Below are 27,791 nucleotides of genomic sequence, written 5' to 3'. Positions count from 1 at the left end.
CTTCTTGGATTTAATACAGGCGTGGGACGTTCTCCGGGACGTGGGATGTTCTCCGGGACGTGGGACGTTCCAAGTGACAACGTGGAAAGGGTTGGTTCTACTTGGTTGGATGGCGCCCAGTTCTCCGGTGAAGAGGAGAGCTGGAAGGAGCTCTCTGTTGACATACTAGGAGAATTCGTTGGGATGGATGAGGAGAGCTCGTGGTCGTCCGTCGTTGTGTTTGTACCAAGAGGCCATGTCAGGATCGGTTTGGAGTGCAAGCCCTCTGATCTGGAGACTGGCACTAGCCAGTCGTCGAGGTATGTCGCTATTCTTGTTCCCAGATTGCCCTGCAGCGAAGTTAGCGAGTCGTTGTAGGGCCATGGCTGTGGCCATTTGTATTACCGTGGAGATAGTGTTTCGCTGGAGGAGCGCGTCCACGTGTCGCTCCAATTCTCCGGAGTGAGGATCTGTACCAAGGGTAGTTCTTCCCATGGGGCGGGGAACCTGTCCACTAACTGATACTGGCGGAGGTGCAGCTCCCTGTATAACTGGTATCGGTTCAGTTTCTCCATGGCTTGGGAGTTGAGCCGCTGTTCTTGCTCGTAGTCCCAAGGGACCTGCAGCTCTAGTGCTCGCCGCGATCGTAGTAGGAGGTGGAACTCCCATTGGTACTTCATCAGAGCCCGGTAGGTTTCTGTCATCAGGGTTTTCATTCCGTGATGCATCTCGTGGGGGCCCCTTGGGTGACGATCGGCGGATTCTTTCTCTTTCCTTGAACTTGGCGTAATCCTCGGCGTCGTCATCTGAGAAGTTATTGAGGTGTGGAGTGAGGGTGACGACGGCAGGCTCTGGGTGGTGAGGACTGGTTCCTCTGTCAATTCGTTCAGCATCGCCTCGGTGAGGACTGGTTCCTCTGTCCACTCGTCCGACATCTGGATTGGACACCATAAGGACGACATCGGGGGAGGAGTTTCTGGATGGTGATGAAGCATCGTGGTCTTCGTGGAGGAGCATTTGGGTGAAGGAAAAGTGAACTTGAGAGAAGTGGGGGAGAATGATCCGTTAGAGCTTTCTTGTCGCTCTTTTATAGTCTTTCCTCCGTTTTTTCAGGGTGCTCCCGGGCGAGGTTTGTCAGGGTATTGGTCATGAAACTTTTTCATGGCTTCTTCTGCTGTTCCTTTTAGGAGAGTGTAGGGTTCCCAGGTGTTGTCTGCCTTGGGGTATCCCACCCACTTGACCAAATACTTGGTTCCCCGTCCTTGTCTTTTTGAATCCACGATCATTTCCACTTTGTAATGCTCTTCATCATTCAATACCTCCAGTAATGGTCTTGCAAAGTTTTCCCTGTGTGCCCCGGTTTCCCTATACTTGGTGAGTGTTGCGGCGTGGAACACCAGGTGGATCCTCCAATGTTGGGGAATTTGAAGTCTATATGCCAGGCTTCCCATTTTCGCCAGTATTTTGAAGGGTCCATATCTCCTAGGGGCGAGCTTGAGTTTTGGATGGGTCGTCCGGATATGGGTTCCTTCTAACCATACTTGGTCTCCTTCTTTCCACTGGGGGAGTTTCCTGTGAAGATCCTGGTCTTTGGCGTAATTGCTGGCTATTTGTAGACTGGCTGCGGCTTCTTCCTGGACTTCTGTGATTACCTTAATGCATTCAGCTACCGCAGGTACCTTTGTCCCCAACGCGGTGTCGGCTGAATAGGGGGATTGAACCCGTATAGTACTTCAAAAGGAGATTTTCCGGTGGTCAAATGCTTCTGCGTGTTGTGCGAGAATTTGGCAAACGGCAGCAGGTCCACCCAGTTGTCTTGGTGGTAATTGCAGAACGTTCTCAGGAACTGTTCGATCTCCTGGTTTACCTGTTCTGTCTCTCCATCCGTCTGGGGATGATAAGCCGTGCTGAGAGCAGCGGTGATTCCTAGCCACTTCCAGAGTTCTCGGGTGAACTTGGCTGCAAATTGAGGACCGCGATCAGATACTATTTTGGTCGGCAACCTGTGTCGATTGAAAACGTTATTCTGGAAAAGCACGGTTGTTTCTTCTGCCGTGATCGTTTTCTTGCATGGGGTAATGACTATGCCTTTGGACAGACCTTGGTCCACCACCACGTTGATCGAATCAAACCCTTTGCTTTCGGGTAGGTCCGTGACAAAGTCTGTCGAGATGAATTGCCAAGGGACATTGGTGGTTTCCAAAGGATGGATAGGAGGGTGTGTCTTGTGTGTCAAGTTCTTGGTCGATTGACATACGGCACATCCGTCCATGTATTCATGAACGAATTTTGTCATGTTTTGCCACCAATAGTGTCGTTGTACCATTTCCAGTGTTTTGGCTCTCCCCGGATGTCCTACTGCGGGTGCGTCGTGATGCGTCTTGACAATAAGTCTTTGAATGGCATCGTCTTTTGGGACGCATATATGGCCGTTTCGTCTGGTGATTCCGTCTTCGTGTGTCCAATGTCCCAGTAATCCTCTTATTCCTTGTGGCCCTACTCGCAAGAGTTTGGTGAGGGCTACCCTTGTCAGGGCGTCATGTTCTGATTTTGAGAGTCGGATGAGGGAGATGAGGTCTGAGGATGCGATTTCCATGGACTTAATATGCCGTGTCGGAGATGGTTCCACCAGTGTTTCGTCGGATTTGTTAAAAAGGTTGGCTAGGAGCAAAATTTGAGCTTTGTTGTCAGATTCCACCCCCTCACTTAGATCTGGATGCCTGGACAGAGCATCGGAATGATTCGTTGACCCTGCTTTATAGCTGAGTCTGAAGTCGAATCTGCTCAAATAGAGGCTCCAACGGGCGTGTCATTGTGACAGGTCTCGTGCCGTTTGGAAGTGTTCCAGGTTCTTGTGATCTGTCCAGATCTCGAATGGGTGTCGTGCGCCTTTGAGGTAATGGTTCCAGTGCTCCAACACTTTTATGATAGCCAGGAGTTCGCGATCGTAGACGTCGTAATTCCATTCTGCTAGTGAAAATGACCCGGAAAGGAATGCAACTGGATGCCAGTCGCCATCTTTTCCTTCTTGCAGGAGGGTAGCTCCGTAAGCAATTAGTGAGGCATCCGTTACTAGTCGATATGGATGCATGGGGTCCGGGTAATTTAGAACGGGTTTACTGATAAACGCCCTTTTTAATCGTTCAAAAGCTTCCTGGCACTTCGAAGTCCAGTTCCATTTTGCATCCTTTTTGGTGAGGTCGTGCAGAGGGCATGCGATAAGGGAAAACTTATCGATGAAACACCTGTAGAAATTTCCTAGACCTAAAAAGGAGCAAATATCTCGGACGGTGCATGGGACTGGCCAATCTTGTATAGTGTCCACCTTCGAGTCTTCCATGGCGACATGGTCTTTTGAAATTGTGTATCCCAGATATTGGAGCTTCTCTTTATAAAACTCGCATTTTTCTGGCTTCAAATAGAGGTCGTTGTTGCGTAAGATCTGGAAAACTTGGTTCAGGACCTGAATGTGTTCCACCATGTTTTTGGAAAAAATGAGGATGTCGTCCATATATACGGTTATTTTCCATGCTGTGATGAGTTCTCTAAAGATCATGTTCATCATGGCTTGGAAGGTGGCTGGTGAGTTGGTGAGGCTGAAGAACATCACCGTGGGTTCGTAAGAGCCCAGCGGAGTGATGAAAGCTGCCTTCCACTCGTCACCCTTTTTGATTCGTATGTTGTTGTATCCCCATCGTACATCCAATTTGCTGAAAATGGTGGCCCCTTTGATCACGTCCAACAGTTCTTGGATTAACGGAAGGGGGCACACATTTGGGATGGTGTATGAGTTCAAATGGCGGTAGTCCTGTACCGGGCGCAGTTTTCCATCTTTCTTCCCTATAAAGAAAAATGGGGCTGCTGTTTGCGAGGTGGATCGACAGATGGTCCCCCGAGTGAGATGTTCCTTGATGAATTTTCCTAGTTCATCATGTTTTTCTGGGCTCAAGGCATAGATTTTTGGTACTTGAGGTTTGAAGGTCGGTTTCAGATCTATGGCGTGGTCCCAATAAGTGTGCTCTAGGAGTCGCTGCGACTTTCGTTTGCTGAAGATGTCCAATAATTCGTGATGCGCTTTGGGGACTCTTTCCTTTAGATTAGTGATGACAATTTTGTCCTCCAAGTCCTGGTCGAAGCTGGCAAATCCTGACGGTTTGGGAGCCATTTTCCGAATAACTGGTTCCTTTATGGCCTGTTTTCCTGAGATTTTATCTAGGAGATCAGGTTCTACCCTGTTTGGTGAAAGAGATGGCTTGGCTTGAGCCTTTCATTTCTCTTCTGCGTATTTCCTTATGTCCTGTAGGAGCCATTTCCTCTTGAGGTATGCTCGTAGTCGGGCACCAAACATTCTGCTATGATTGTGGAGTCCGACATCTTCCAATAATCTTCGGAGATGTTCTAGGCACTGTTTTTCGCGCTCGCTAATGTGTGGTTTATGCCGTGGCTCCACGTCTGATAACCGCCTATTGTTTTGCGGTTCTTCCCTTGCCCTAGTGAACCCATGTGGTTGTTGGCATTTCTGGGGGCACCGATCAAAGTGCACTTCACGTTGCCTCCACTCGATGGAGGGATCGTGGTATTTCAACCAATCTGTTCCTAGGATGAGGTCGTCTTTTCCTAGGTTGGAGATAAACATCTGGACGTGCTTGATGTGCATTCGTCCACGGATGTCTCGAATGGTGAAGTTTACATCCAAGGCATATCGGATGAGACCTGCTTTGTTAATGGTGTCATCGACGTTCCGGACGCGAATGGGGTTGTTGAGTGTATAGGTGGGGAAGCGGTGTTTCCTGACCCATGTTTCGTTTACTATAACCCCCTCGCATGCTGAGTCGATGGTCACCCTTGCTCTAGCATATTGGTCCCTGTTTGATATCTTCACGTTTAGGTGTATGGGGGTGATGATACGGTCATTCATTGCTCCAATACGAATACATGTGTTGGCGTCAAACTTGGGCCTTCCTTGACCTCTCTCCTTCACTGGTGAGGGAGAGGTTAGGAAAAACGCTCCGCGTGTCCCAAAATCACTTCTCTTGCTTCATCCTCTCCTAATTCTCCTAGCACTGCTCCGATTCAAGCAGAATGACTGATGCCTCCGTTTCCCCGTCATCCGTCAGGCGACATGACGCGTCGCTGATGGTCCGTTTGGGGTTATCCGGATGGGGTAGAGTACGGATGTTCCATCGAAGGACCAGGTTGTGGTACCTGCTGGTCATTGCGATGAGCATCCTCCGTCTCCATTCCTTGATATATTCCTGCTTGGTTTCCCATAGCGGATGTGTCGTCTTCTCCCTCCAAATCGACTGCGCGGTTTCCTCTCCCTGTCGTACCCATGCATCTCTTCGAGTTTCCTCGAATTGGGCGAACGCCTCTACGGGCCGACCAGCAGTTAGCACTAGAGTGCCCTATCTTTCCACAGTTTGAATAAGAGGTGGTTCGCTTGCCGTCAAATTTTCTCTTTTGACTTTCGGCATTATGCTTTCTAGTAGCGTCGATGTCCATGTCAACCACCTGGTTATTCATTTTTCGCGGGGTGTTTGTGGAGTTATAGCAGATAGCTGGTTGGGAGTGAAAACGGTTTAAGTAGTTGCTGCGAAAGGAGGTGGAGTTTGCGAGGATGGCCTTTTGAGCAGATCTGGCTCTGAGTCATCCATCTATTTCGCAGGCTGTGTTAATCCAATCCTGAATGGTGTCCTTTGGCTGAACTTCCTTGTCATATATTTTGTCCATGACAAGCGGGTCTAACCCGCATTGGAAGTAAGGGACTTGCTCCTTGTCGGAGATGTCGGCATCGGCAGCAATGAGGATGAATTGGTTGGAGTATTCATCAACCGTCATTCGTCCTTGGGAGAAGGCCATGAGTGCGCTTCGCGCTTTATCGGTCTTGCCCGTCTCCCTGAATTGGAGTTTGAACTTTGTTAAAAAGTCCCTCCAGGTACCTAGATCAGTGGGAGGGTCCGCTCCTACTAATTTGAGGAGGAAGTTCTCAGCCCAAGCTCCTGCCGTGCCATATCTCATGCATGAGAGCACAAAAAGAAGGAGGCATTGGAGCATGAATTTCTGGGATTCAATGCGGTTGCCTGTGTAATTGTCTGGGAGTTTGACCTTTCCTCTCCCGGGTTGTACTGTCGCAGAAGGGGGGTCTGTAGAAGTCGAAGCTTGTCCCGACATTTCGGCGAGCGGTTGGTTTCGGGTGTTGATCGGTGTTTGGTCTGGTGATGAGTCGGAGTCTGATTGTGAAGTTGTTTCTTCCTGCTCCGAGTCTTTGGGGATTACCGGCACTGGTTCCCTGTATTGGGGTGCTAGTTCCCACTGGCTCTCTACTTCATTCCAAATGTCCTCTTCTTCTGTTCCGTCTTCAAGAGTGAAGTAGTAACACCCGTTTTGGTATGAGCAGTTATCGTAATTCGGAGGGGCGAATCTGTTATTGTCTTCATAGACCCAAAATTCCCCTTCGCGCCGGATAGGGCAATTGTTGTGACGGAGTTGGTTATTTATACGTCTAGTGCCAGGTGGATATTCCTGGCCTAGGTCTTGCTCCAGAGTGTGTGCAGTAACACTTCCTCAATGGGGGTCTATATCCCCACTGAGCAAGGTTATGAGAGAGAGTGTGGCAGCAAGCTAGTGCGAGCAAGGTAGGGGCAGAAGAGTCTATTCTAGTGTTACGAACTGCTTGTTCGGTAATCCCAAGAGTAGGAGGTTCTTCCCTAGGTCGCTCAAAGAGGTTGTGTGGAACGATGGTCTCGACTGTACGTGTAGCACAGGAGCCAGAGGTATATTGTGATGTAGCAATGAAGAGTCCTGTATGTGAAGATACAGGAGAACAAAGAGAATAGACTGAAGAACCTCAGCCTACTCTATGGGCCTTTTATACTACTTTAGGAAATAGGGCATGAGAATACCGTATATGTATCCGTAGGTATTCTCTAAGTCGTCTCTCTCAATAATGACTACTCTTGTGCTTCTCCGTTCGTCTCCTTCCGGCCAGGAAAGACTAGGAGCTTGATGCCCGGTGTGTGAGTAGTTTGTAAGGCGGCATTCTATGCCCGGCGCAATATGGCTCGTGATACTCGACCAACGATAAGGTGATCCATTGGGAGTGGATGACCAAGGTTATTATCTGTACCTTGTTGTACGCCTCACCTTGTGAGGCCGCTTGATATTTGTGATGATCGTGTCGGAATAGACCGCCGTTAAGGCCCGACAGAATGTGATCATAACACCTAGCATATAATACTCTCCCTCTTACTCACTATATTCCATCTCTTTGAATTATGCCTTTTAAAATATTTATTTCTAGGGTTTAGAGACAACATATCTTGTCTAATTTAGTTTGTATTGGCTATTAGTATAATAATATATAAACCTGGGTTAGCCTAACTAATGCATAGATGATGTTAAGAAAAGAAAAGAAAGGTAAGAATACCTATGAGAGTCATTAACTATGATGTATAATATCAATATGTTCATTTACTATCTTATTAGACTTATAACAAACTCTATAAGAAACTAACCTGGACAAAAATCAAAACTTTTACATCAATATCACCTATTTTTCAACAAATCTTAGCAATTCCCGCCAAGTGCCATCAATTATTGGATATTGTTGACAATTGCTAACAATTGGCAGAATTTGCTGGTAATTCCTAGTATCTGTTGGCAATTCACCATAGCTCCCAAACAAAATTGTCTTAAATTGCTGTAATTGAGCCTAACTTATCTAACTGCCAATTTACTAATTTTATTTTACTAGACTTATAAAATTTTAACCCATTGAAAACTCTTCCTAAACACTCAACAATTGTCAATATTTGCCAACAATCTCCAAGTCTATAACCCAGCCCTAGACCCAACAATATCCAATAATTGCTGACAATTAGCTAGGGCCATGGGTGGCATGGCATAGTGCACCCTAATATGACTTGGAGATAGAGTAGTAGGGTATAACAATATCAGACAAGATCCAACAAGATCCAAGAAAGGTTAAAGAGCAGATGTGCTATTAAGATTGGGCAGAATCAAAAGACAATTATGGTTGTGGATAATTGTGGACAATTATTAGCAATAAGATTAAGAACAGATTGCCAGCAATTATTGCATCTTGCTAACAGTGTCTAATTGACATCAATTGCTAACAATTGCTAATAAGAGATCACTTGCCAACTGTGGACAATTGCTGACAATTGTGGCATTTATATAAGATTTGCCATCAATTGATACAAAATGTTATATATTGCTGACCAGACCCTAAAAAGCTTGAATTTTGTCCAAGTCATAAAACTCAAATCAAGCACAAATCAATCCAAATTAGACATGCTCAAAATTGCATATAGCATAACAGGGAAAAACCATAAGGGCATGGCACAAACAAAAATGGGTGATGATCATGAAGTTCAAGGATAGGTGGGGAGGTGCCTTAATTCAGAGGAACCTCAGTGATCACGGGACTTTCTGATTAGGCGGCGTCAGCGAACGATTCTACGGAACAAGCAGAAGTGTACCTGTATTCGCCTTCTGCAGCGACACTGAGCTCTTCAATTTCACCTTGCACAGCTACAAGAGACTCGGCAGCGGTAGCGTAAAAAGTCAACTGCACAGGTGCACCGTCAGTAACATTGTTGAGCCGCACAAGAGCAGACAGCAGACCTGGGCCTTGGCAAGCTCGTTGAGGTTCTTTATCGGCTCGGGCTGGTGGATGGACGTGTTACACAATGAAAGCGGAAGGGAAAAAAGGGCGTACGTTGTCAAGGACGGCTTTCATGAGCGTGATGGCCACTTCAGTCTTCTGCACGAGGTCGTCCTCGGCATTTTCGACTTCTAATCGAGCCTGCTCTTGCTTCGCAGGGTTGGCATTCTTGAGCCTGTGCGCGCCCCCACATATGCATCAGTTTATGATCGTTGTTTTATGAACGGTGTTAACACGGAACACTCCCGGCGGTTCGGAACACAAGCGGCAAGGAAATAAAAATGTAACTGAGTATCCGTAGAAAAAAGTACTCACGTCTGTTTGGCAGCATCAAGCTCGAGGCGGCTCACGCGCACCGCCTGGCGCGCCTTCATCGCAACGGCGATCGAGGCCGTTAAAGTCGTCTGCCAGGGCTGCAAGAACCCTGCCTGAATTGCCGCGTCCTGGGAGACCCTAGCATCAGCGATCTTCTGCCATGCGCTCGCATATTCGGTTAGGCCCCGTGCGAGTTTGTCGTCCGCGCCGGCCGCGGCCTGGAGTGATGTCGCGGCCTGGGTGGCCGAACGCCCCAAGGCATGCGGGAGTGTCTTGTGTTGATGTTCAGGGGCAACGATGGGGGCGGGGGCGGGGAGGTTGGTTCCCTTGAGATTGGTGGCAGCGAAGTTGGTCAGGCCATGTCCAATAGTAGTTCCGAGTTCAGTGAGGGACTCTTGTATTTGGGTGGGATAGTCGTAGGACTCGGATTCGTAAACCTTAGTGACCCTAGGGATTTCGAACACAATCTATATAAACGCGGGGAAAAGAAATTGAGAGATAGCGCACTTAAGCAAGGTCAGGTGAGACTGGCGGAGGGCATCGACCCGAGCCTCAAGGTCCTTGTATTCTGAGCCATGTGAGATGTAATATTAGCGCTATGGAAGGAATAAATGAGACATTTGACGTCTACCCTGCGGCAGCTCAGTGATCTCCTCTGCAGAAATCTGTCCGAGGCGCTCCCTGGTGGCTTGCACGCTCGAGTTGAAGCCCTTGGCGAAGCGATTGGCCGATTGGCCAATGTTGAGGCCAGCGATGCTTGTTTGAAGTTTGTTCCAGCCTTCCATGGTGCGTTTGCGTTGCTCGTGGGAGAGAGTGATGGTGTGGTGAGAGAGCGAGTGATCGTACAAGAAAGCGTTCAGGTCAACGGCGAACGCTGCCCAAAGGCTGTGTGTGTGCTCTATGACGTAAGCTGGCCCCTTCAGGGAGGCGCGACGCGTATCCCTTCATCTCCCCTCCATCCACACACGATGACCTCTGTATACCGCTCCGCAGGTTTCGACTTTTCGAACCAAGTGAGGTGTGTATCTATGCTAACTGCACGGCGATGGAGGCTAACGACATGGCAGGAATGACTTCTTACAGGGAAAGGGCGTGAAGGTGCCGAAAGCTACGAGCACAGGCACGACGATCGTGGGCTGCTTGTTCAAGGATGGAATCGTTCTCGGCGCCGACACGCGCGCAACAGAGGGCGAGATCGTTGCGGATAAGAACTGCGAAAAGGTTTTTACATCCACTCTCTCTAACAGCTCGTGCAACTAGCATTTCCGACGGGGAGCTAACGCGTATGTTACATAGATCCACTACATCACAGACAACATCCGATGCTGCGGTGCGGGGACCGCGGCTGACACTGAATTTATCACCGCCCTCATCTCATCGAACATGGAGCTGCATGCTCTTACCACCGGCAGACAGCCGCGCGTCGTGACTGCCATGACCATGCTGAAGCAAAGACTCTTCCGGTGCGTCGTCTCTACTCCCTGTTGCCCATGTCAACCCAGATCCGTTAAGCTGGTCCCGTCCTGCAGACACCACGGTCAAATCGGCGCCGCACTTGTCCTTGGAGGTGTAGATCCCACAGGTCCACATCTGTTCACGATCCATCCGCACGGATCGACAGACAAACTGCCGTATGTCACTATGGGCTCTGGCAGTCTTGCCGCTATGGCGGTCTTCGAGTCGCAGTGGCGGCCTGACATGGAGGTCCGTAATTCCGTCTGTTCAATCGCGCATACCCGACCACGGTTGAAGTCCTCACCCGATTGTCTTTCGCTCTCTGAATCATTGATCTTGATCAGCGAGAAGACGCCCTTGCGCTCGTCACTGCCGCAGTGTCTGCTGGTATTTTCAATGATCTGGGCTCCGGATCCAACGTTGACGCGTGCGTCATTACCGCCACGCGTACCGAGACACTACGCAACTTCGTCAAGCCCAACGAGCGTGCCGTCAAGGAGAGGACATATGGATTCCGTCGGGGGACGACCGCATGGACGGCTGAGAAGGTCAGAAGTCTCATCGTATCCGAGGAGGTCACGCCGGTAGGCCAGCCGCAGGCAGAGGCGATGGACATCTCGTAGAGTAGGAAAGTGTACAATGTGGTGTAGTGCGATGTATCATCTTGAAGTCTCTCACTTTGGTCTCTCTGCACAGATACGGGCTTCAGGATGATGGTTTGGGATCCTCGGCATACTCCATCTTGAGCGCGGCTTCCAATTCTCGTGAACTTCGAACGGCATGTGCAAGGGCCATCGGGCAGCGGCGTCGAGCATATATCGCAGCATTGAGGCCAAAACCAGTCATTGTATTTACGTTTGTATTTACGCGGTCCTGACGTCTTCTGTGCGGTTCGCGTTCCCACCGTCAGCTTTCTCTTCTCCTTCGACGTTCAACGTTCCCTCTTTGCTCCCTCTCCTCCTCTTCTCTCTCCCCCCTCTCCTCCCGCTCGTCTTCGCTGTCCTTTCCTCGATCGACATCTAGAGATCATCATGCGCCTCGCTCTCGCCGCACTCTCGCTCTTTCCCGTCCTCGCGTTTGGTAAGTCTCTGCGCGAGAGGCAGGCTCTTCCATTGCACACGTTCCACACGTGTCGTCGTGGTTGAGTGGACGTTGTGCACGCCCATGTCTCTATCTCCCTTCGCTTCGAACCACTTTTGAATCGTCATTGGGACTAATTTGGATTTTGGCACAGCCGAGATCAGCATTACCGGGCCCTCGTCTTCCGCGTACTGGTGCGTCTCCTTTCAACCTTTTCTGGGCTGATTGTCTGCTCAGTTACTCATGGTGTATGGCGGCGGCGGGGAACAGGGTGCAGAACACGAGCAACACTATCACCTGGTCTTTCGGTGCGGGTGACCCCAACCCCGTCTCGATCATTGTCACCAACAAGGATAACACGACACTCAACGGCGCATTCTCAATCGCCGAGTCCGTCAATGTCTCCCAGGCAGTAAGTTCTATTTTTTTCTTTGTACAATCTCGATTGGTTCGCGCCTCATGTTCAATTTGCTGACGACACTGCTGTCCTTAGTCTTTTACGACGACGAATGTCACTCTTCGTCCAGGATCAAACTATCAGGTCGTTTTCGTCAACTCGACCAACTTGACCCAGGTATATGCCAACAGTACCGACTTCGACGTCAAGCCCGCCGGCAGTAAGTCTCCTTTTACTTTTACTTCTTCTCCTCGCTTCATCCCCATCACTCACGCGTTGCATCTTCTTACAGCCACCCCAGCTCCGACCGCGTCATCCGGATCTGGCTCTGGCTCTGCCTCCGCGACGGGAACAGGTAGCTCCGCATCTGGCTCCGCATCCTCCACTTCTTCCACTTCGAGCGCGCCCCGCTCCTCCTCCGCCTCACTCGCGATCCGGCTCTCGCTCACCTCTGCTCCCGGAACGCTCCACGCTCTGGGTGCGTGCGGGCTCGCTGCCCTCGCGGGTCTGTTGCTGTAACCAATCCCTGCCCACGATTTTTCACGCCCTACTTGTCGTCATAGCTTTTCACTGTAAACAGTCCCGCCTTGTTGTTGTTGTCTGACTCGCTGTACTACGCCATTGCGTATCTGCCTATCGTTTACAGCCTCCTCCTGTCTTTTCACTCGTAGTGTTCCAGTTTGGTCAGTGTTGGACTGCCATTTTCCCCGTTGGGTCTTGTGATTCTCTATACCTCCTTCCCCCCCTGAATGTTTCCCATAGTCACGTCGCAAATGTTATGCTGTGTTGAAGTACTTAGGCATACGTACGTACATACATAGTGTATGTCTTAGATGTCTCGTGAGCGGCATATATACCCTTCCGTATATTCCTTTCCATCCCCGTATCGATCGCGGATAACGCACCCTTACATCCGTACCATTCTCTGCGAGCGTGAGGCGATAATTTGCTGAGTTCAAGCAAGTTCAAGCATGCTATAAAGCGTGGGAAACCAATCCAGTGGGAGAAGGTCATGACGTCGAACTTGTCTCTTCACCCCCACAATGTCCTCAACGTCGTCCTCAACGTCTTCCGCGTACGTCTCTCCACCGCATAACTATTTCTTTCTTGCTGAGCTGCGTATTGTAGGGTCCTCGATCAATGGCTATCCCCATCCGACCTGCCCCCACTGCCGACGCACCAGCGCGCCCCCGTTTTTTCGCTTCACGAAAACACGCCATACAGCGACCTTCCTGAGCATCCTGACCGCCGATTATACAGCTCACAACTCACCTGGCGCGACTTGAACCCACACTGGCACTCCCCACACGCGCATACAATCCAGCCGCGTTCGACCAGTCCTCCCATACTAGGCCTCCCATGTCGCCCGCCTGCATCTCCGCCCTCCTTTTTCCTTGCACAACGCGCATCCCCAATTGACAACGACACCGCCTTCTTCACGATGTCCAACGTCGATGAAGTTACCCACAACGAGATCCTCCCGCGGTCCCAATTATACCCAGACATGTTTGCCTCGCCCTCACCCCTCCCCTCGACAGCCGCTCTCTCCCGCTCTCCTGCTTTCACATTCTCACCGCCTTTAGAAACCTGCGCATTGGCGACACCCAGTCTTGCCTTCCTGCTGTCGCCTGCCGCCCGCAGTCATGCTCTCGCGCCTTCTCCCGGCATTTCTCCCATTGAGCATGCACCGCCCCACCGTCCCCGCCTCGCCCGTTCACCGTCTCGTCTTCGCGTCCACACCTACAATCCTACGCACTCGTCCAAACGAAGGCCCACGCTCAACCCCGGCAGCCCCGCCCCGCGCGGCCTCTCCCTGATCAGTTCGGGCACCTCTGGCGACTCTTATGCCTCCGATATCGATATTGAAGCCTCGGACGCCTACGCATTCGATTTTTCCTCGCCCACGCGTGTCCAAGGCACGCCTTTCATGGATCGCCTTCTTCACGCGCGTCGCGCGTCACCCTCGATTTTCACCTCCTCGTCCCCGGCCCCTCCTACCTCATCGCTCCCCCGCGTCTCGTCTATCATGACAACGCCTGAGCCAGTATCTCCCATCCGCTGGAGCCGTGCCTCTGGTTCTGCATCCACTCCTGCTACTCGCACCTCCCAAGAATTGCCTTGTATATTCAACCATAGCTCTCCGCTCTCTGCACTCTCCTCCTCGGACTCCAATTTCTTCTCTACCTCGGACGCCGCCTCCGACGTTTCAAGCTCAGATATGAATTCTGATTCTGACTCTGGCCTACCCCTCATCAAACGTGCCCGCGCCAGAGCAGTCGTCCCCAAGCCCACTCCCATTCCTATTCATGGACGTCTACGGTCCGGGAGAATGCGCAACGTGCATGACAAGGAGAACCAGCCTCCGCAGGTTAGTTTTACACTAGTTCATTTTCGCTCTTCCTCAAAGTAAAGCGGATGCTCGTACAATTTGATTAGATAGTTGCAACTGCACCTCGAAAACGCCGCTCCACTACTGTTACTTATTCTACCCGCTCCAAAAAGCCCCGCCTCGCCACCCCCACTCCATCTGCCGCCTTCGCACCGTCTTCGGCTCTCGCTACACCTCTGGCCTCCCCTTCTTCAAATCACAACGCCAACTCGACTTTTTCTCCCCTTCCTCCGTCGCCACTTTCTCCCTGTTCTGCCCCACATCCCGGGAGCGGGTCGCAAAACGAGTGGTATCCCCGCCGAACATTCCCCTCCCACATCCCGCTTGATCCTACATTTCTCCTCTTTTACCGCCGCTTCCCTCTTCCGTCTGCGCTTGAAATAGGCTCTCGCGTGTATGCTCTCTCTTCATATCCCTATCTCGTATATTAATCCTGTTTTTTTTATATCCTTTTGGCTCAGCCCGACCCTCCAGCGCCACCCTGGTGCAACGTATAACGCGCCACGCACGTCGTGCGACCTATACACACCACGATTCGTCCGCGGGCGTGGGCGCGATAAGGTGGGTGTGTGTCCCGTGTGTGTAGAGCCCGTAGCACGAGGTGGTGAGGGCCGTGTTGCATGGCTAAGCATGAAGTTCTCCGCGTTCAAGTGGTGCGCCTAAGTTTTCTTTCCCATTCCTACATCCATCCTTTACCATCAATTCCCAAATGCCAGTCACATGATTCTCTTTTCATCTCTCTATTTCTGCTCATTCTTCGGCTTCTCGCTTCTTATCTTTATCCTCGTTACCGTTGAAGTAAAGCTGATGACCTGGCTTGATGCAGAGTCTTTTTCATCGTAATTGTGTCGCTTTTTTGACCCTTTCGCTGCAGCTACCATATGCAGTACTACCACGGTGCGCTGTTTCCTTTCCACGTTCTTTTTGCTTCCCTTGCTCATGGCTTCCAGGCATCTCCCCCACGACCGGTCTACCTTTTTCACCCCCAACGGCCTTCCGCACTCACGTGCGCCCGAATCCAGGGAAACATGAGCGTGCTACGTTGCGCGAAGCACGGTGTCATCGGTGTCGACAGTGGGTCGCCGTAGAAGGAGTGAAGGACGTTGAGCCGAAGGTGGGTTCTTGTTTTCTTGTCTTGCTTTGGCGGGCTGAGTTGTGCTGATGCGTTCGCTGGTGTGGGCAGGTGAAAGAAATATATTGGTGCGTGCTCTTGGTCCTCGTGCCGCGAGCTGACTTATCTCAGGCATTCTTACCCCTTTCGCCTTGGTTTCTTCATCAATACACGAATGCCTGCGTACGCCCGACTTCTGTCAACTCGAATATGAATGTGCCACTCGACGCACAATCTCAAAACCAACTTCATGCTCTTCGATTCGACATGATGCGCATGCACCCACAAAGGTGGAAGCACGCCGCGGCATGCCACCACGGCTCAACAATTGACGGCGAGAGCGATGTTTTTGTGCATGACGACGTTTATGCGCGACTCGCCGATGAAACGACGCGGTCTCGACCTTGAATGGGTTCCTCCAATCCCTTTTTCGTTTCCCGATGACCTCAATAACGTGATCCAAGAGACTCTTCGTCTCTTTTTATTCTAATATTCTTCTAGCTGTCTTCGATGTTTCGGGTCCGCAAGCCTCGCGTTCTTGGTGATTCCATGCTCGGCGCTCGTGCTCGATGCTCGGTCCTCGATGCTCCCCGTCTTCTCTGCTCGCGTCGTGACGTGGCCTCTCTCGTCAAGCCCTCGTTGTATCCTCCATCCTCGCTGGACTCCGTCCCTCCTGGCGTCTGTCTGCTATCCGTCCTCGTCCTGTCCTGTTTTGCCGTGATCTCTTTCCTGCCATGCCATGCCCTGTTTCTGCTCTGCTGTCGTTTCGTCGTTGTCCTAACGTGCATTTTTCCCGCCGTGGACTTGCTGTGCCATGCTCTCTTTGCCTTGCCTGTATCTGCCTATATCGGGAGGGTTGTGATGATGTAGAAGTTTACCAAAAATTGATGTGCTCGAGATGTGTTCGGGAATATAATCGTATTTTGTGCGTTGTAGATGGATCACCGTGTGCTAGTTGCAAGACCCAGACGGCATATCTTATTTCTACTTCTATCTAATACCCCACACTCTAAATGGTTTTCTACACACAGCTGGTCTGCCTTTGATCCTCCGTGTAAGGGGCAAGTCCAAGTCACAGACCGTAGCCTGTAATGAGTTTCTAGCCAGTGTATAAGCTGGCCGAAAGGTCCACAACCCTACGGCCCCATTCCATCACGTAACGTTATATTGAATGTAACATCGAGTACATCTTATTATAGCTTAGCAAACATCTCCTTGGACAGCTCAATCGTAGCAATTTCTGCCTCGTATATTTTTCTCTGATGAGAGAGAGAAGCTGGCGTCAATATGGTGAAAAAAGCCATATGTTTGTTTACATATACCTTGTCTTCGTTGAGCAACCTGACGTTTTCTGGGATGGTTTCCTCGTACTCGGCTCGGGACTGGATCTTCCGGATCTTGTCCAAATTCAGACGTGCGAGGTCGAGTTTCTTCTCGCATTTTGCGATCTCCGCAGCGATGTCGATCAGACCCTTCAAGGCTTTCAGCTTAGAAATTGGGATGACGAACATTGGTCAGCGACTCACTCGGACGAGTATGTGGACGGCGACGCTCGCGGTGAGGGAACTGGATCCACAGCCAGCAGGAATAGCGTCCAGCGTGCGGACGACTTCAACGGCCTTGCAGCCCTTGATCAGCGTGATGATGGTCGGTATTTGTGACTCGATCAGCGTTGCTTCTGCTTCGCTCTGAACGTGAACGAATACTGCATGATATGTGTGAGCGCGCATTGAAGGGGATGATGCCGGCTAGTTCACGCACCTTGGATATCGGACTGGAGGTTGTAAGACGCAGCAAGCGACCGACTTGTACGAATCACGCTGAACACGAGATCAAACTCCTTGACAGCGTCACTGAACACAGCTCTCTCATCCTATTCCGGTGTAAGTGAGCGGGAAATATAAGCAGCCTCGAGCACTCACATAGACAGGGTATGAAGACAACATGATCGAGGGCGTCGAGTCATTGGGCCTGCGAGGGAGGCGTTGCCAAAGCTCCTCCGTGACGAAGGGCATAAAGGGGTGGAGGAGGCGTAGACCGTGGTCCAAGCAGGTATACAACGTCTGCTGAGCCGAGATGCGAGCTTTTGCTGACGCGGACGGCTCCGTCATCGGTTTCATTGCTTCCTGAAATATAGGTCGTCGATGGTTCAGGATTTAATGAATCGATTCTTTGAAACTCACGATATAAATGTCACACATCTCATACAACCAGAAGTTGTGGGCAGACGTGGTCGCCGCCATGAAATTACGCTCCGTCAATTGTTTGTTGATTTCATCAGCAGCGATATTGAGTTTGTGTAGGATCCACTTCTCGACCAGGCTTTCATTGCCTGTAGGCTAAATTACGGGTTTTGAGGGATGTAGTCACTAATCACGAGATCGCAAGATCCACGCACCTTGGCAGAAGGTTCTGGTACGAATGAAGAGTCAAGCTTCAACATGGCGAACTTCGTAGCATTGAAGATTTTGTTGCAGAATTTGCGGTAGCCTTCCACGCGCAAAATTTCCAAATTGATATCCCGGCCTTTGAAGAGACGGACCAATTAAGCGGGTGACTTGACAAGAAACCCATTTTAGATCACTGACCTCCGCCACTGTATGCGCACAATGCGAATCTCAGGGCATCCGTACCACACTGAGGTATGCCCTTCGGGAAATCCTTCTTCTGCCCGGCCTTCGCTTTCGCGATCTCCTTTTCATCTAAATTTCCCTCGTATAATTTCAGATGGAGTTCCTCCAGAGGGAGACCTTGGATGACATCCAAAGGATCAATCACGTTTCCGAGCGACTTTGACATCTTGCGGCCGTGCGCATCACGAATCATGGCGTGGCAGTAGACTTCCTTGAAGGGCATTTTACCAGTCAAGCGAAGGCCAAGCATTACCATGCGGGCTACCCAGAAGAACAGGATGTCCCACCCAGTCTCGAGTACGGAAGACGGGTAGAATCTCTCAAAGTCGGGGGTCTGGTGTCGAACTGTGAATTAGGAGTAGAATCGACAGGCAAAAGAAATCCTACTTTGTCTGGCCAGCCCATGATAGAGAATGGCCATAATCCGGAGGAAAACCAGGTATCGAGGACGTCCTCATCTTGCTCAAGGGTGAATTTGGCGCCACCAGCGAGCTTTCTCGCACGTTCTTCGGCCTCTTGTAGATTCCGGCCCACCACCCAATTCTTCCCATCGTTCGCCTGAAAATGGTATTAGATGTGTCGTTGCAGAGTGTTGATAAACCTACGTCCTGCCCCTGCCCTTCAATGCGGACGAGGTACGCTGGGCAGCGATGTCCCCACCAAAGCTGACGTGAGATGCACCAATCTTGGATGTTCTCCAACCATCGATACCATTCTGCCTCCGATGTTTTCGGTGTGATGTTCAATTCGCCAGCCTTGGTACGCTGGAACATTCGCAATTAGATCGGCCATTGCTGGATCATTACTCGATGCATTACTCGCTCACTTTGATTGCCTCCTCGGCCAGCGGCTGGCAGCTTAGCCACCACTGAGGTTTGAGTAGAGGTTCGATGATATCACCGGATTTACTAGAGCGTCGTTACTGTATGAAGCGCTGACCTGCGAAGCTGTCCACATCAACATACCTACACAAAGGGATCTGCATGGGGTTGTCTTTCGTTTCGATGTATAGGCCAGCATCCTGAAGAGCCTTGACGACAGCAACTCTCGCGTGGAAGCGTTTCATGCCCTGACACGGTGACATCTTCGCATCGTGCAAAGTAATGATCAAAAGACGGTGCTCACCTGGAATTTCTCTCCCGCGTTAGCATTGAACGTGCCATCATCGTTCAAGATGTTTATGAATTCCAGATTGTGCCTCGTCCCAACCTCATAATCATTCGGATCATGAGCAGGTGTGATTTTGACCGCGCCCGTTCCGAACTCCATATCAACGATGATGTCATCCGTTACAATGGGGATACGACGATTGACGAAAGGGTGCACAGCGAACTTGCCATGGAGATGCTATAGAGGAATATACTGTCAGTAGATTTTTGAGAGAGCGTATGATCACGAATAACCTCGTATCGCGGATCGTTTGGATGAACAGCGATAGCTGTGTCCCCAAGCATGGTTTCGGGACGTGTCGTTGCGACTATGATCTTTTCATCTATATGCCAATTCGTCAATTAATGCTGCGTGGCCAAGAGGAACTCTCACGCACCCGAATTCTCTATGGGATACGCAAAAGACGTGATCACACCGAACTCAAATTTCTCCTTGGGATCGTACCCTGGTACGCTCAACAGCGTACGCCCGTCGAGCTGTTTCTGGTCAACCTGGAACCGCTGATATCAATCTACTCCAATCGAACAGATGCAGAATGTATACCTCAAGATTGGAGAGCGTAGTATTGAGTCTGACGCACCAGTTGACAAGGCGGTTGGCACGGTAGATAATTCCCTCCTCGTGTAATCTACAGAAGTTCTCGATGACCGCTTTTGATAATTGCTGCAAGAGTTTCAGTCTCACACAGACCTATCAACCATTCCGAGGTCTCACCTCATTCATCGTAAAGGCAACACGACTCCAGTCGTAACTGCCTCCAAGTCTACATAGCTGTTCGGTGATGCGGCCCTGATAACTGTCGACCAAATTAATTTCAAATAATGAGAAAGAAATGCTATACTCACTCGTTCTTCCAGTCCATGACGGTTTCCAAGAACTTTTCGCGGCCAAGGTCATGTCTCGTCTGTCCTGTTGACTTGAACAGACGCTTTTCAACAACGGATTGAGTGGATATTCCTGCGTGATCGAATCCTGGTACAAACAACGTTGTCTTTCCTAGCATTCGATTCCTGCGCCGATGATTTATTATGAGCACAAATTCACATACTCACATTGATTCATCTCCAGAGAATACACCACTGTGTCGATGCATTACTCACCAACGAATCAAACAGTCCTGGATGGCCGTGGTCAGCGCGTGGCCAATGTGCAAGCTACCGGTGACGTTGGGTGGAGGTGCAGGGATCACAAAGAGGCCTTCAGGCTTCGGCCCACCGTTCGCATCCAGCTGAGGTTCAAAGAAACCCTGCGCTTGCCACCAATCGTACCAAGCAGACTCGACAGCAATGGGATTGTATCCGCTGGCCATAGGTTGAGACACATCTAGATAGTGTCAGCAATTATGTTACGCTCAAAGAAACATCAACTCACCCTTTTTCTCTCCTTTGGGGGTCGTATTCACGAATGCCTCCTCTTGCTGCTGCTTCTCCTTCTCGACCTTGGCTTTCTTCTCACCGGCGGGGGTGTTTGCGACGACTTTCTTTACCTTAGCAGCGAGCTTCGCCTCCTTCTCGAGGCGCTTTGCCTCCTTTTTGGCTGTTGGACGCTCAGTCGACGCGATGAAGACTCGATCACGTCGTATAAGTCATACCTGCACTCTTCGTGGGGATCGGGGCATCTGAGGAGGCCGACACCTCAGGAGAAGGAGCCGGCTGCGATGAGGCGTGAGCAGGTGTGGACATGAATCTATGGCGCACGCGAGGATAAAGGGATAGCGATCGATGCAGCAGACGCAGACGGAGCATTCGACCTCGAGTCAGTCTCCTTCGGCTATTCGCGCGACAATTTCCTGCACGATCTTATCTTATCGCTCCAGGCGAGGCCTCAGTCTCATACGACAAGTTCACATGCAGCTGATAGATTGCTTTCTTGCGCACAGAGCGAAGGTTTGACTGTATCGATAGCGAGAAACTAATTATGGAATGTTACGAGATACACAGTTTCACCAATGTCATGGAGCTCTCTCTAACTCCTCGTGGATCGAGAACCCGAGCCGACGCTGGGTCTTTGTCGCCTTGCGTCCCCCAGTTTGTCTATGAGTTCCAGCCAATTTCAGGACCGATGCGAAATAAAAATAAAATGCTCGACGCACCGCTGCTCTTGACACACAAAGCTCTCCGGTGCACCCTCCCAATCATCCAGCACATACTTCCCTACGCCTTCAGGCCCGGTACTGTCCCTCTCCGGGCCAAACAAGTCCAAGGCGAGCTGCGTATGACTGACGCCGGCATACGTCGTCACACACCGCGGATTGACCAAGATTCGTGCAGGTCTGAATACCGAGTTGGGTATCGAGAACTTAGCAGGTGCGGCCTCGAGAGGAACATCCGAGTCGGGCATGGCATCGTAGTCGGAGCCAGCGTTCGCATCTGGATCCGCCTCAGCGGGCTGCCGATGCGCAGGCCCTTCCTTAACTTCATCCTCAACCGCTCTTCGTCTATCCTCTTGAACATCGAGATGCACCGCCCGTTTCTTCCTCCTGATGGCCTCCGACCCAGCGTCCACCTCCTTCATGCCCTCGTTGGCCTTATGTGTCCACAGATCCCTGCAGAACCAAGCTTGGCTGCTGTCCAAGCACGGGGCGTCAGGCGCTCGGTCGTTGAGCGGTGATACGCCGGAAACGTTGTGGAAATCTGTACCCGAACGATAAAATATCCCCTCGTAATACGACTGAGCAGGGTCGACGACGTGCGTCCCCGACTCGCAACAGAACACTTGGAAAGGAAGATGCTGTGAGTATCGTTGGGAGCCAACCGCATCCCTTGGCGGGACCGCATCTGGTTTTGAGGATGATTTAGACTGTCTGAACTGGTCTCCATTGATGTCGCGCGTTCTCCACCTATTCGCCATATAGTCAATTTCCTGCACAAGGCGCAAACTGTGAAACATGCAACAACGTACCGATCAGAAAAAATGAAGAAGCCGTTATGCTCCGCCCAATCCATCCCGCATACCATGGCTGCCTCGTTGGCCTCGCTGATTTTGAGTGTCTCGAATATATCATTGGGGCATGTAAATCCCTTCAGCCAAATCACTCGATGGAACTTGATGTTCCGCTTTTGATACAGTTCCTTCAATGGCTCCAAAGCAAGATTCCTCATATGCGCTTCCTCCAATGGATAGTAGGCCGTGTTGGGGTCCTCGGTCATTCCAGGGACTTTCCGTATTCTGAACGGCACGCCAAGTAGCGTCAAGACGGCTTCAGACAAGTCAGTCAGTGTCGCGGTAGAGTCTGTCGAGTCATAGTCGAGCATAGAGACAAAAAGATTAGAGGGACCAAGACGTTTGGCGAGCTGGACAATAACGGCAAGCTGGTCGACGAGGAAGTGGTCGGCAGAGTGTATGACGATGCCGATATAGTACAGATGGTTTTTGCTGATGATGTCGTCGTATGCGTGCTCATGTTTGTTTTGTCCGAATGGGCGGGTGAGTGTAGGACAGAGGGCCGCGACCCAGCCATTTAAGGAAAAAAGCTGCTCTATGGAAGTCACGACGTTCTGAGCATCCATGTGCGCGGTGTCCTTCCCCACGATACTTCACACCGAGGAAAACTTCAGCATGCTTGGGACACAAAAAGTGAAGGCGCTCACTATGGTTTCTGGAACCTTTCCCAGAAGTCTTTCACTCCGTTCGTCACGATATCCCCCAACAAGTCCGGCTTTTCGTCTCTTCCTACTCTCGACTGCAAGAATTTGTACCTTCGCACGTCCAGGACGTTATCTGGACGTGACACCAGGTCTAGCATATTACTGCCTTGGATCTCATGGTCATTTGGCGAATACGACGGTGTGGATGACACAACGAAGAATCGCACAACCAAAGCAAAACCCAAAGCTAGGACCACCCGGGTCAAGTTCCTGCGACGAATGTTGAACGCCATGTCGTTAACCCGTCCTAAACGAGTTCAAAATAGACCTATGAGCATTAGACGGGCACAAAGCGGAGTTGACGCACAACGCGACGGTCACCCGCCTTCAATGCCCAGAGAGAATGGCGTCTAGCACAGCGGTGATGACCTGTGTTAGGTACGAGGAAGACTAAAATTCTTGCTTGTGACGGTGAGCACGGAATGCGAGTTGGATGTCAAAGGTAGGGAGTTAGTGACACCTTTCGAGGACAGCTGTATACTTCCATTTACGGCAATCAACTTTTCTGAGAAAATAGTGAAATCCCAACAACAGCATCAATTACAAGACTACGCAATCGACTGCTATTCGAATTACTTAAGTAGTCCAGAACCTACTAAATAAAAGGGTTCGAAAAATGAGACCCGCAAGAAGTAGAACAAGACGGCAAAGGAGGGACGACATTTGGGTATATGTGAAGACGTCAAGGAGTGTCTTTTCGGGAAGCGAGGCCCAAGGTATATTAAATCATCTACGGCCGCTACCCCTGCCATAGTTGACTTGCATGTTATCCAATTCAGCCTCCAGCTGCTTGATGGTGCTGTGGGCCATCTCCAAGTCTTTATTAAGTCGGTCGCGTTCAGTGATGAGCTGTCAAGAAGCGTCAACATATCGCACAATCGGGAAAGGATACAGAGATAGAACGAACGTGTTGCTCCCATTGCCTGAAACGGGCTTCCTCAGCTTTGACCTGCTCAGTGAAGCGCTTCCTGAGCTGCTCCTCTTCCTCCTGGAATTTGGGGTTATTGAACTTCTTGACCTTTCGCTCGCCGAACTTGCGAGTCTCCATCTGCTGCTGCCGGTAGTTCTCGTAGTGCAGTTCTTCCGTCGTCGAGATGAGGTCTAGCATGTATGTACGGATGAGCAAAGAGCGGAGCTTGCGGAAATCACAATGGTTCTCGTTCTCCACTGTGGGAAGATTGTGAGCTATAAATAGGTATTGGCGTCTGGCACTAACCCTCAGCAACCCCCCACAGGTACTCGCGACCCTTGACGACGCGGCCATCTGGTGTCTGGACATCCTCGGTCGAACCAATGATGGAGAATGGGATAGCCTCCAGCAGCATACGAGCGTGCTCAGCACCAGCCTCATCATCTGCCTCAATGGGAGGCTGATAGATGCGGATATTCTGCGCAGCGATCACGTCACGGATCTGGAAAGAATTCAGAGCTTGAATGGACCAAATGTCTACCAAAACGACAAACTCTCTGCTTGAATGTGATCAAGTCATTTTGAGTGAGCGTATCGGCTTTCGCAATGACTGGAATGAGATTGACGCGGGTTCCAAGACGCTTCATGATCTCAATGTCAAGAGGCTTCAAGCTGTAAGAATACTCATCTACTTCAAAGGGTGCAGTAAAGAGCGAACAATTGATACTCACGTGTGCCCGGTAGGCCTGATGAAGTACAAGCATGCATGAACCCGTAGATCGCTTTTCTCACTTCTCTGAGGCTGCTGTTCCTGGATCATGTAGGCCTCATGCTGGTCGTCAATGAAGTCGACTATAGGAGACCAAGAGTCACGGTTATTGACGTAGTCGCCAAACCCTGGCGTGTCTATCACAGTCAGCTTGACCTTGAACTGCTTCTCTTCAAGTTCGGCCTTGATGATCTCGACCTCCGTGAGTTTGTCGAGCTGCTTATAATGACGGCGACTGTAGTTCTTCGCTGGCGACAGCTCGGTGGAAAACAGCGTGTTTATGAGTGTGGTCTTTCCGAGACCAGACTCGCCTTGAAACCGTTCAGGATCGGGAATGTTAATGGGCAGGTTGCGCGCACTCACCGACAACCATGATCGTGAAGTGTGCACCATGTTTGGCTACGATCTTGTGCCTCTACAAGACGGTAAATAATCAGATTAGTATATGAAAGTCTACAAGATCATCTGCGTCGTACCTGGTTAGGCAAGTTAGCGATACCGATACCGTCAGAGGAAAGGGCAGCCATGTTGTTCAAGGAGGAGGCGACGACGACAGCGACAGGGAGAACACTGTTGAACGATTTGGGCTAAGAACACGGACTTGCAATTAATATTTGCATATATTTGGTCTTGGTGGCGTTTGGACGCTGGTTCAATTTCCGCTCAGCGAAGATTGCGGCAAACAACTGGGAACTTGCCCCTTCATCTCTCATTTCTCATCGATTCAACGGATTGCAGATGCTGCCATTGACCTCAGATCTTGGTCCAATTCTACCCCAATCAGCGATTCATTTGTGACCTCCCGATTTCGAACCAGACTCGCTTCTTACTACATAACCGAGCCTACTGAATGCATTTGCACAAGTTCAACAGAGCGGACAACATAATGCTGGCTACCCAGAAGATCAACCAACCACCCTCCTTTCCTTCACTGACTCCATACATAACTTCGTCATGAATGTCACAACCTTCTCCTTCGGCCACTTCTGTGAGCTCAAAGGCCGAGATTGACGGGGGAACAGCCAATGGAGATGAGGCCATCTGGCGAGGCGAAGGTCAGTTCAAACTCGGAGACTCATCAGAAATAAGCTTTACTGAAGTTATTGTCTTCGCAGCAGACGGGATCAGCGGCGCTAGAGATGGTTGTTATCAATGGCTTCAATCTCTCCCGTTTCGCGTGAAAGATTGCTCACCAACTGGCACCACTCCCAAGACCGACAACAGATATCGGGGAGCAGGAGAGGCCGACGACCACGTCAAGATCCTGTACGACAACGCCGAGGAGAGACAGGACATCCGCAGCATCCGGTGCGCCAGCCGTTGTGGTGCTATCGCAGCATTGCACGGGGCCGGTGTTGCATTGGCTGGCCGGACTTGTCGTCGTCGGCTGGGGGGCCACTGTTACGGTGATGGTCGGGGTCGGCGGCGAGCCCCAGGCGGCTGCAAAGCTAATTGCGGCGAAGATAGTCACAACAAGAAGAGAGGATCTGGCAAACATTTCAATGATCGAGGGTCGGTGAAATGACTGAAGAGACGGTAGGCGGACAAGCTCACTTTATAGAGCAGGGAATCTGCCAGAAAATCTCACTATTAACTTACCCTCGCGCAGGAAATTTCATATGTCCGAGTGAAGCCAGGCTTCGTGCGCTTGAAGAGTGCTCATTACCGAAGGCTCCTATGCAATGGGTGACATCACATATGTTACCGATTCGCGAAAGCTGAATTACAGGTCCGCCCATCAAATATTATGGCAGATCGTACCTTTTGAACGCTACTTCAGGTCGCTCCTTTCATCGTTGAAAATATCTTTGTCCCTAATGGCACCAAACATGCAGTTATGTCTTTGTCGCGTCGGGACAGGGAACGCCCGGTGGCCGTCATGAGGATCGAGTAAGATTACTACTGTTCATGCTATTGGAGGGCCTGGTCCCCCTACGTCTCATACGACGTCGAAGTTTTTCTGCAAGAGGAAAAGCTACTCCACAAACCTCAACTTAGCCTACGAAATCCAAGATCCTGTGAGCAGGACTCAGCTGCCAGATTGGGGTGAGGTTCCACCGATTGCACCGCTCTCTGACCATCTGAACTAAGGGTCAGCATCACACACTGTAGACATTCTACAGAATGTAGTGGAATAATTAGACTTTGCGATGCCCTTCCGGTATGACATTCATATTTGGTGGAGCATCCAGGCATGCGGAAATTTTCATCGCAAGAAGTTCGAAGAACGTTCGAGACCGCATCTACTTCAGTGCTGCATGATCCGTGAGGTCTAGGTTCCCTGATGTAGCGAACATCTAGAACAAATGGTGAGTGGCCCGCTACATAGCAGTTTATGATGACGGTGATGGACACTGAGTAATTCTTTGCTCCGGCGAAAGTCAATTAGCACAGCACACATAACCCAAAGGCAAGTCTCCGTTGATTGTAGCAAACGTTGAATGTCAGGTGCCGATGATAATCGCACAATCTCCTTTGAGCCCGTGCGAGTCCTATTTTTTTGAGGGTCGATCGCTCATGATTGTCGATCACAAGGGTGTTTAAAATCGTCAGCTCCACGCTTTATGCATGACGCCGTGTTGCTGTGCCGTGTCACATCACTGTCATCTGCTAGTTTCTAAGTAGAGAATACTTGGAATACCCTATTTTGGCCTTTCAAACTCTGAGGACATGGCACTCCACAGGTGACGGTATGTTCTCTGCATCACGGTATCCATCGCAGTTGGGACGTTCTCGAAACCACCGTAAGCTGTTTTTCACAGATAAATTCAAATAAGTTTGCTGAATCGATCGAGGAGATCTGATACGTACTGCTCTCTTCCCGCGGACCTCTTCCGTTTTGACTCAACACCTCCAATCGTATTACAGATATCAGACGGGGCAAATATCGATGATCGCGCTGAGTCTGGTTCTATCCGGGTGCAACATACCGAATCAGTTTGGTGATGCCAATACCTTCCCCTCTATTCAATATTTCGCCCCATCCAAGCCTAGCTCGAGGAACTTTTGCGGTGCTGCAGCGATTTACTGAGAAACTCCTTTGCCTTCCCATGGATTCGCTCGTCGGCCGTCAATTTCATCTCTAGATTTGTATGTGTCCTCGGAGTTGGACGCTGTGACCACACAGAAGCCAGGGCCACGCAGACGCTCCTTCGTCCCATGACCAAGACTTTTGAACGCAAATATTTAATTTTACCCACCTAGCATATATTCAGCCACCCGGATTTGGACCACTTGAGTCACCGTTCTA

At 50.4% G+C, this 27,791-nt stretch overlaps 10 protein-coding genes across 10 annotated transcripts; 3 read left to right on the top strand and 7 right to left on the bottom strand.

The window, feature by feature from the left end:
- Nucleotides 1–165: 165 nt before the first annotated feature.
- On the bottom strand, nt 166–996 carry HETIRDRAFT_429902 (uncharacterized protein; the record flags this gene model as incomplete). Its single annotated transcript, XM_009553052.1, has 1 exon — nt 166–996. The coding sequence occupies one exon, from the start codon at nt 994–996 to the stop codon at nt 166–168; it is 831 nt and encodes a 276-aa protein (XP_009551347.1).
- Nucleotides 997–4,531: 3,535 nt separating this feature from the next.
- On the bottom strand, nt 4,532–4,816 carry HETIRDRAFT_26048 (uncharacterized protein; the record flags this gene model as incomplete). The annotated part of the gene is made up of 1 exon (XM_009552845.1): nt 4,532–4,816. A coding segment is annotated over one exon (285 nt), but the record flags the coding sequence as incomplete, so codon positions are not given.
- A 220-nt stretch (nt 4,817–5,036) lies between these two features.
- HETIRDRAFT_105921 (uncharacterized protein) lies at nt 5,037–5,502 on the bottom strand (the record flags this gene model as incomplete). Its single annotated transcript, XM_009553051.1, has 2 exons — nt 5,037–5,350; nt 5,445–5,502. 2 exons carry the CDS (start codon nt 5,500–5,502, stop codon nt 5,037–5,039), a joined length of 372 nt encoding a protein of 123 aa, XP_009551346.1.
- Nucleotides 5,503–8,411: 2,909 nt separating this feature from the next.
- HETIRDRAFT_421914 (uncharacterized protein) lies at nt 8,412–9,765 on the bottom strand (the record flags this gene model as incomplete). Its single annotated transcript, XM_009553050.1, has 7 exons — nt 8,412–8,430; nt 8,481–8,569; nt 8,626–8,667; nt 8,720–8,840; nt 8,981–9,427; nt 9,488–9,548; nt 9,612–9,765. The coding sequence occupies 7 exons, from the start codon at nt 9,763–9,765 to the stop codon at nt 8,412–8,414; spliced, it is 933 nt and encodes a 310-aa protein (XP_009551345.1).
- A 177-nt stretch (nt 9,766–9,942) lies between these two features.
- On the top strand, nt 9,943–11,124 carry HETIRDRAFT_37591 (threonine protease T1). The gene is made up of 5 exons (XM_009552849.1): nt 9,943–9,998; nt 10,048–10,201; nt 10,277–10,443; nt 10,510–10,684; nt 10,780–11,124. Exons 1-5 carry the CDS (start codon nt 9,949–9,951, stop codon nt 11,056–11,058), a joined length of 825 nt encoding a protein of 274 aa, XP_009551144.1. The 5' UTR covers nt 9,943–9,948; the 3' UTR covers nt 11,059–11,124.
- A 251-nt stretch (nt 11,125–11,375) lies between these two features.
- On the top strand, nt 11,376–12,787 carry HETIRDRAFT_411851 (uncharacterized protein). Its single transcript, XM_009553049.1, has 5 exons — nt 11,376–11,515; nt 11,670–11,709; nt 11,786–11,927; nt 12,009–12,132; nt 12,205–12,787. The coding sequence occupies exons 1-5, from the start codon at nt 11,467–11,469 to the stop codon at nt 12,429–12,431; spliced, it is 582 nt and encodes a 193-aa protein (XP_009551344.1). The 5' UTR covers nt 11,376–11,466; the 3' UTR covers nt 12,432–12,787.
- Nucleotides 12,788–15,250: 2,463 nt separating this feature from the next.
- Nucleotides 15,251–15,781, top strand: HETIRDRAFT_244264 (uncharacterized protein; the record flags this gene model as incomplete). Its single annotated transcript, XM_009553048.1, has 3 exons — nt 15,251–15,415; nt 15,485–15,501; nt 15,703–15,781. Coding segments are annotated over 3 exons (261 nt in total), but the record flags the coding sequence as incomplete, so codon positions are not given.
- A 730-nt stretch (nt 15,782–16,511) lies between these two features.
- On the bottom strand, nt 16,512–20,752 carry HETIRDRAFT_389466 (uncharacterized protein). The gene is made up of 20 exons (XM_009553047.1): nt 20,587–20,752; nt 20,316–20,538; nt 20,061–20,225; nt 19,930–20,011; nt 19,759–19,878; nt 19,592–19,706; nt 19,449–19,537; nt 19,171–19,392; nt 19,011–19,114; nt 18,872–18,953; nt 18,651–18,809; nt 18,433–18,603; nt 18,001–18,379; nt 17,811–17,938; nt 17,596–17,751; nt 17,335–17,538; nt 17,174–17,285; nt 16,939–17,117; nt 16,735–16,884; nt 16,512–16,671 (listed from the first exon to the last, which is right to left on the bottom strand). Exons 2-20 carry the CDS (start codon nt 20,522–20,524, stop codon nt 16,606–16,608), a joined length of 2,892 nt encoding a protein of 963 aa, XP_009551342.1. The 5' UTR covers nt 20,525–20,538; nt 20,587–20,752; the 3' UTR covers nt 16,512–16,605.
- Nucleotides 20,753–21,051: 299 nt separating this feature from the next.
- On the bottom strand, nt 21,052–23,303 carry HETIRDRAFT_65848 (glycosyltransferase family 69 protein). Its single transcript, XM_009552905.1, has 5 exons — nt 23,170–23,303; nt 22,806–23,109; nt 22,117–22,749; nt 21,308–22,054; nt 21,052–21,248 (listed from the first exon to the last, which is right to left on the bottom strand). The coding sequence occupies exons 2-5, from the start codon at nt 23,093–23,095 to the stop codon at nt 21,167–21,169; spliced, it is 1,752 nt and encodes a 583-aa protein (XP_009551200.1). The 5' UTR covers nt 23,096–23,109; nt 23,170–23,303; the 3' UTR covers nt 21,052–21,166.
- Nucleotides 23,304–23,367: 64 nt separating this feature from the next.
- HETIRDRAFT_480564 (uncharacterized protein) lies at nt 23,368–25,112 on the bottom strand. Its single transcript, XM_009553046.1, has 7 exons — nt 25,018–25,112; nt 24,905–24,956; nt 24,504–24,852; nt 24,327–24,444; nt 24,079–24,274; nt 23,770–24,029; nt 23,368–23,711 (listed from the first exon to the last, which is right to left on the bottom strand). The coding sequence occupies exons 1-7, from the start codon at nt 25,066–25,068 to the stop codon at nt 23,589–23,591; spliced, it is 1,149 nt and encodes a 382-aa protein (XP_009551341.1). The 5' UTR covers nt 25,069–25,112; the 3' UTR covers nt 23,368–23,588.
- Between the last annotated feature and the right edge of the window lie 2,679 nt (nt 25,113–27,791).

The sequence above is a fragment of the Heterobasidion irregulare genome (assembly GCF_000320585.1).
Source record: "Heterobasidion irregulare TC 32-1 unplaced genomic scaffold scaffold_11, whole genome shotgun sequence".
NCBI lineage: Eukaryota > Fungi > Basidiomycota > Agaricomycetes > Russulales > Bondarzewiaceae > Heterobasidion > Heterobasidion irregulare.
This window is presented reverse-complemented; position numbering and strand designations above follow the sequence as displayed.

Bases quoted from the DNA above. Each gene is read 5' to 3' on its own strand.
- HETIRDRAFT_37591 (XM_009552849.1), top strand. From the start codon at position 9,949: ATGACCTCTGTATACCGCTCCGCAGGTTTCGACTTTTCGAACCAAGTG. The intron at 9,999-10,047 runs GTGTGTATCTAT...ACGACATGGCAG, and splicing joins GACTTTTCGAACCAAGTGAG to GAATGACTTCTTACAGGGAA. The intron at 10,444-10,509 runs GTGCGTCGTCTC...CCCGTCCTGCAG, and splicing joins CTGAAGCAAAGACTCTTCCG to ACACCACGGTCAAATCGGCG.
- HETIRDRAFT_411851 (XM_009553049.1), top strand. From the start codon at position 11,467: ATGCGCCTCGCTCTCGCCGCACTCTCGCTCTTTCCCGTCCTCGCGTTT. The intron at 11,710-11,785 runs GTGCGTCTCCTT...GGCGGGGAACAG, and splicing joins CCCTCGTCTTCCGCGTACTG to GGTGCAGAACACGAGCAACA. The intron at 11,928-12,008 runs GTAAGTTCTATT...TGCTGTCCTTAG, and splicing joins CCGTCAATGTCTCCCAGGCA to TCTTTTACGACGACGAATGT.
- HETIRDRAFT_389466 (XM_009553047.1), bottom strand. From the start codon at position 20,524: ATGGCCAGCGGATACAATCCCATTGCTGTCGAGTCTGCTTGGTACGAT. The intron at 18,954-19,010 runs GTATGTTGATGT...ACGACGCTCTAG, and splicing joins ATGCAGATCCCTTTGTGTAG to TAAATCCGGTGATATCATCG. The intron at 17,286-17,334 runs GTGAGTGCTCGA...ACACCGGAATAG, and splicing joins TGTCTTCATACCCTGTCTAT to GATGAGAGAGCTGTGTTCAG.
- HETIRDRAFT_65848 (XM_009552905.1), bottom strand. From the start codon at position 23,095: ATGGCGTTCAACATTCGTCGCAGGAACTTGACCCGGGTGGTCCTAGCT. The intron at 22,750-22,805 runs GTGAGCGCCTTC...CTCGGTGTGAAG, and splicing joins GAAAGGTTCCAGAAACCATA to TATCGTGGGGAAGGACACCG. The intron at 21,249-21,307 runs GTGCGTCGAGCA...TGGAACTCATAG, and splicing joins TTTGTGTGTCAAGAGCAGCG to ACAAACTGGGGGACGCAAGG.
- HETIRDRAFT_480564 (XM_009553046.1), bottom strand. From the start codon at position 25,068: ATGGCTGCCCTTTCCTCTGACGGTATCGGTATCGCTAACTTGCCTAAC. The intron at 24,853-24,904 runs GTGAGTGCGCGC...AACGGTTTCAAG, and splicing joins CTTCACGATCATGGTTGTCG to GCGAGTCTGGTCTCGGAAAG. The intron at 23,712-23,769 runs GTTCGTTCTATC...GCTTCTTGACAG, and splicing joins TCAGGCAATGGGAGCAACAC to CTCATCACTGAACGCGACCG.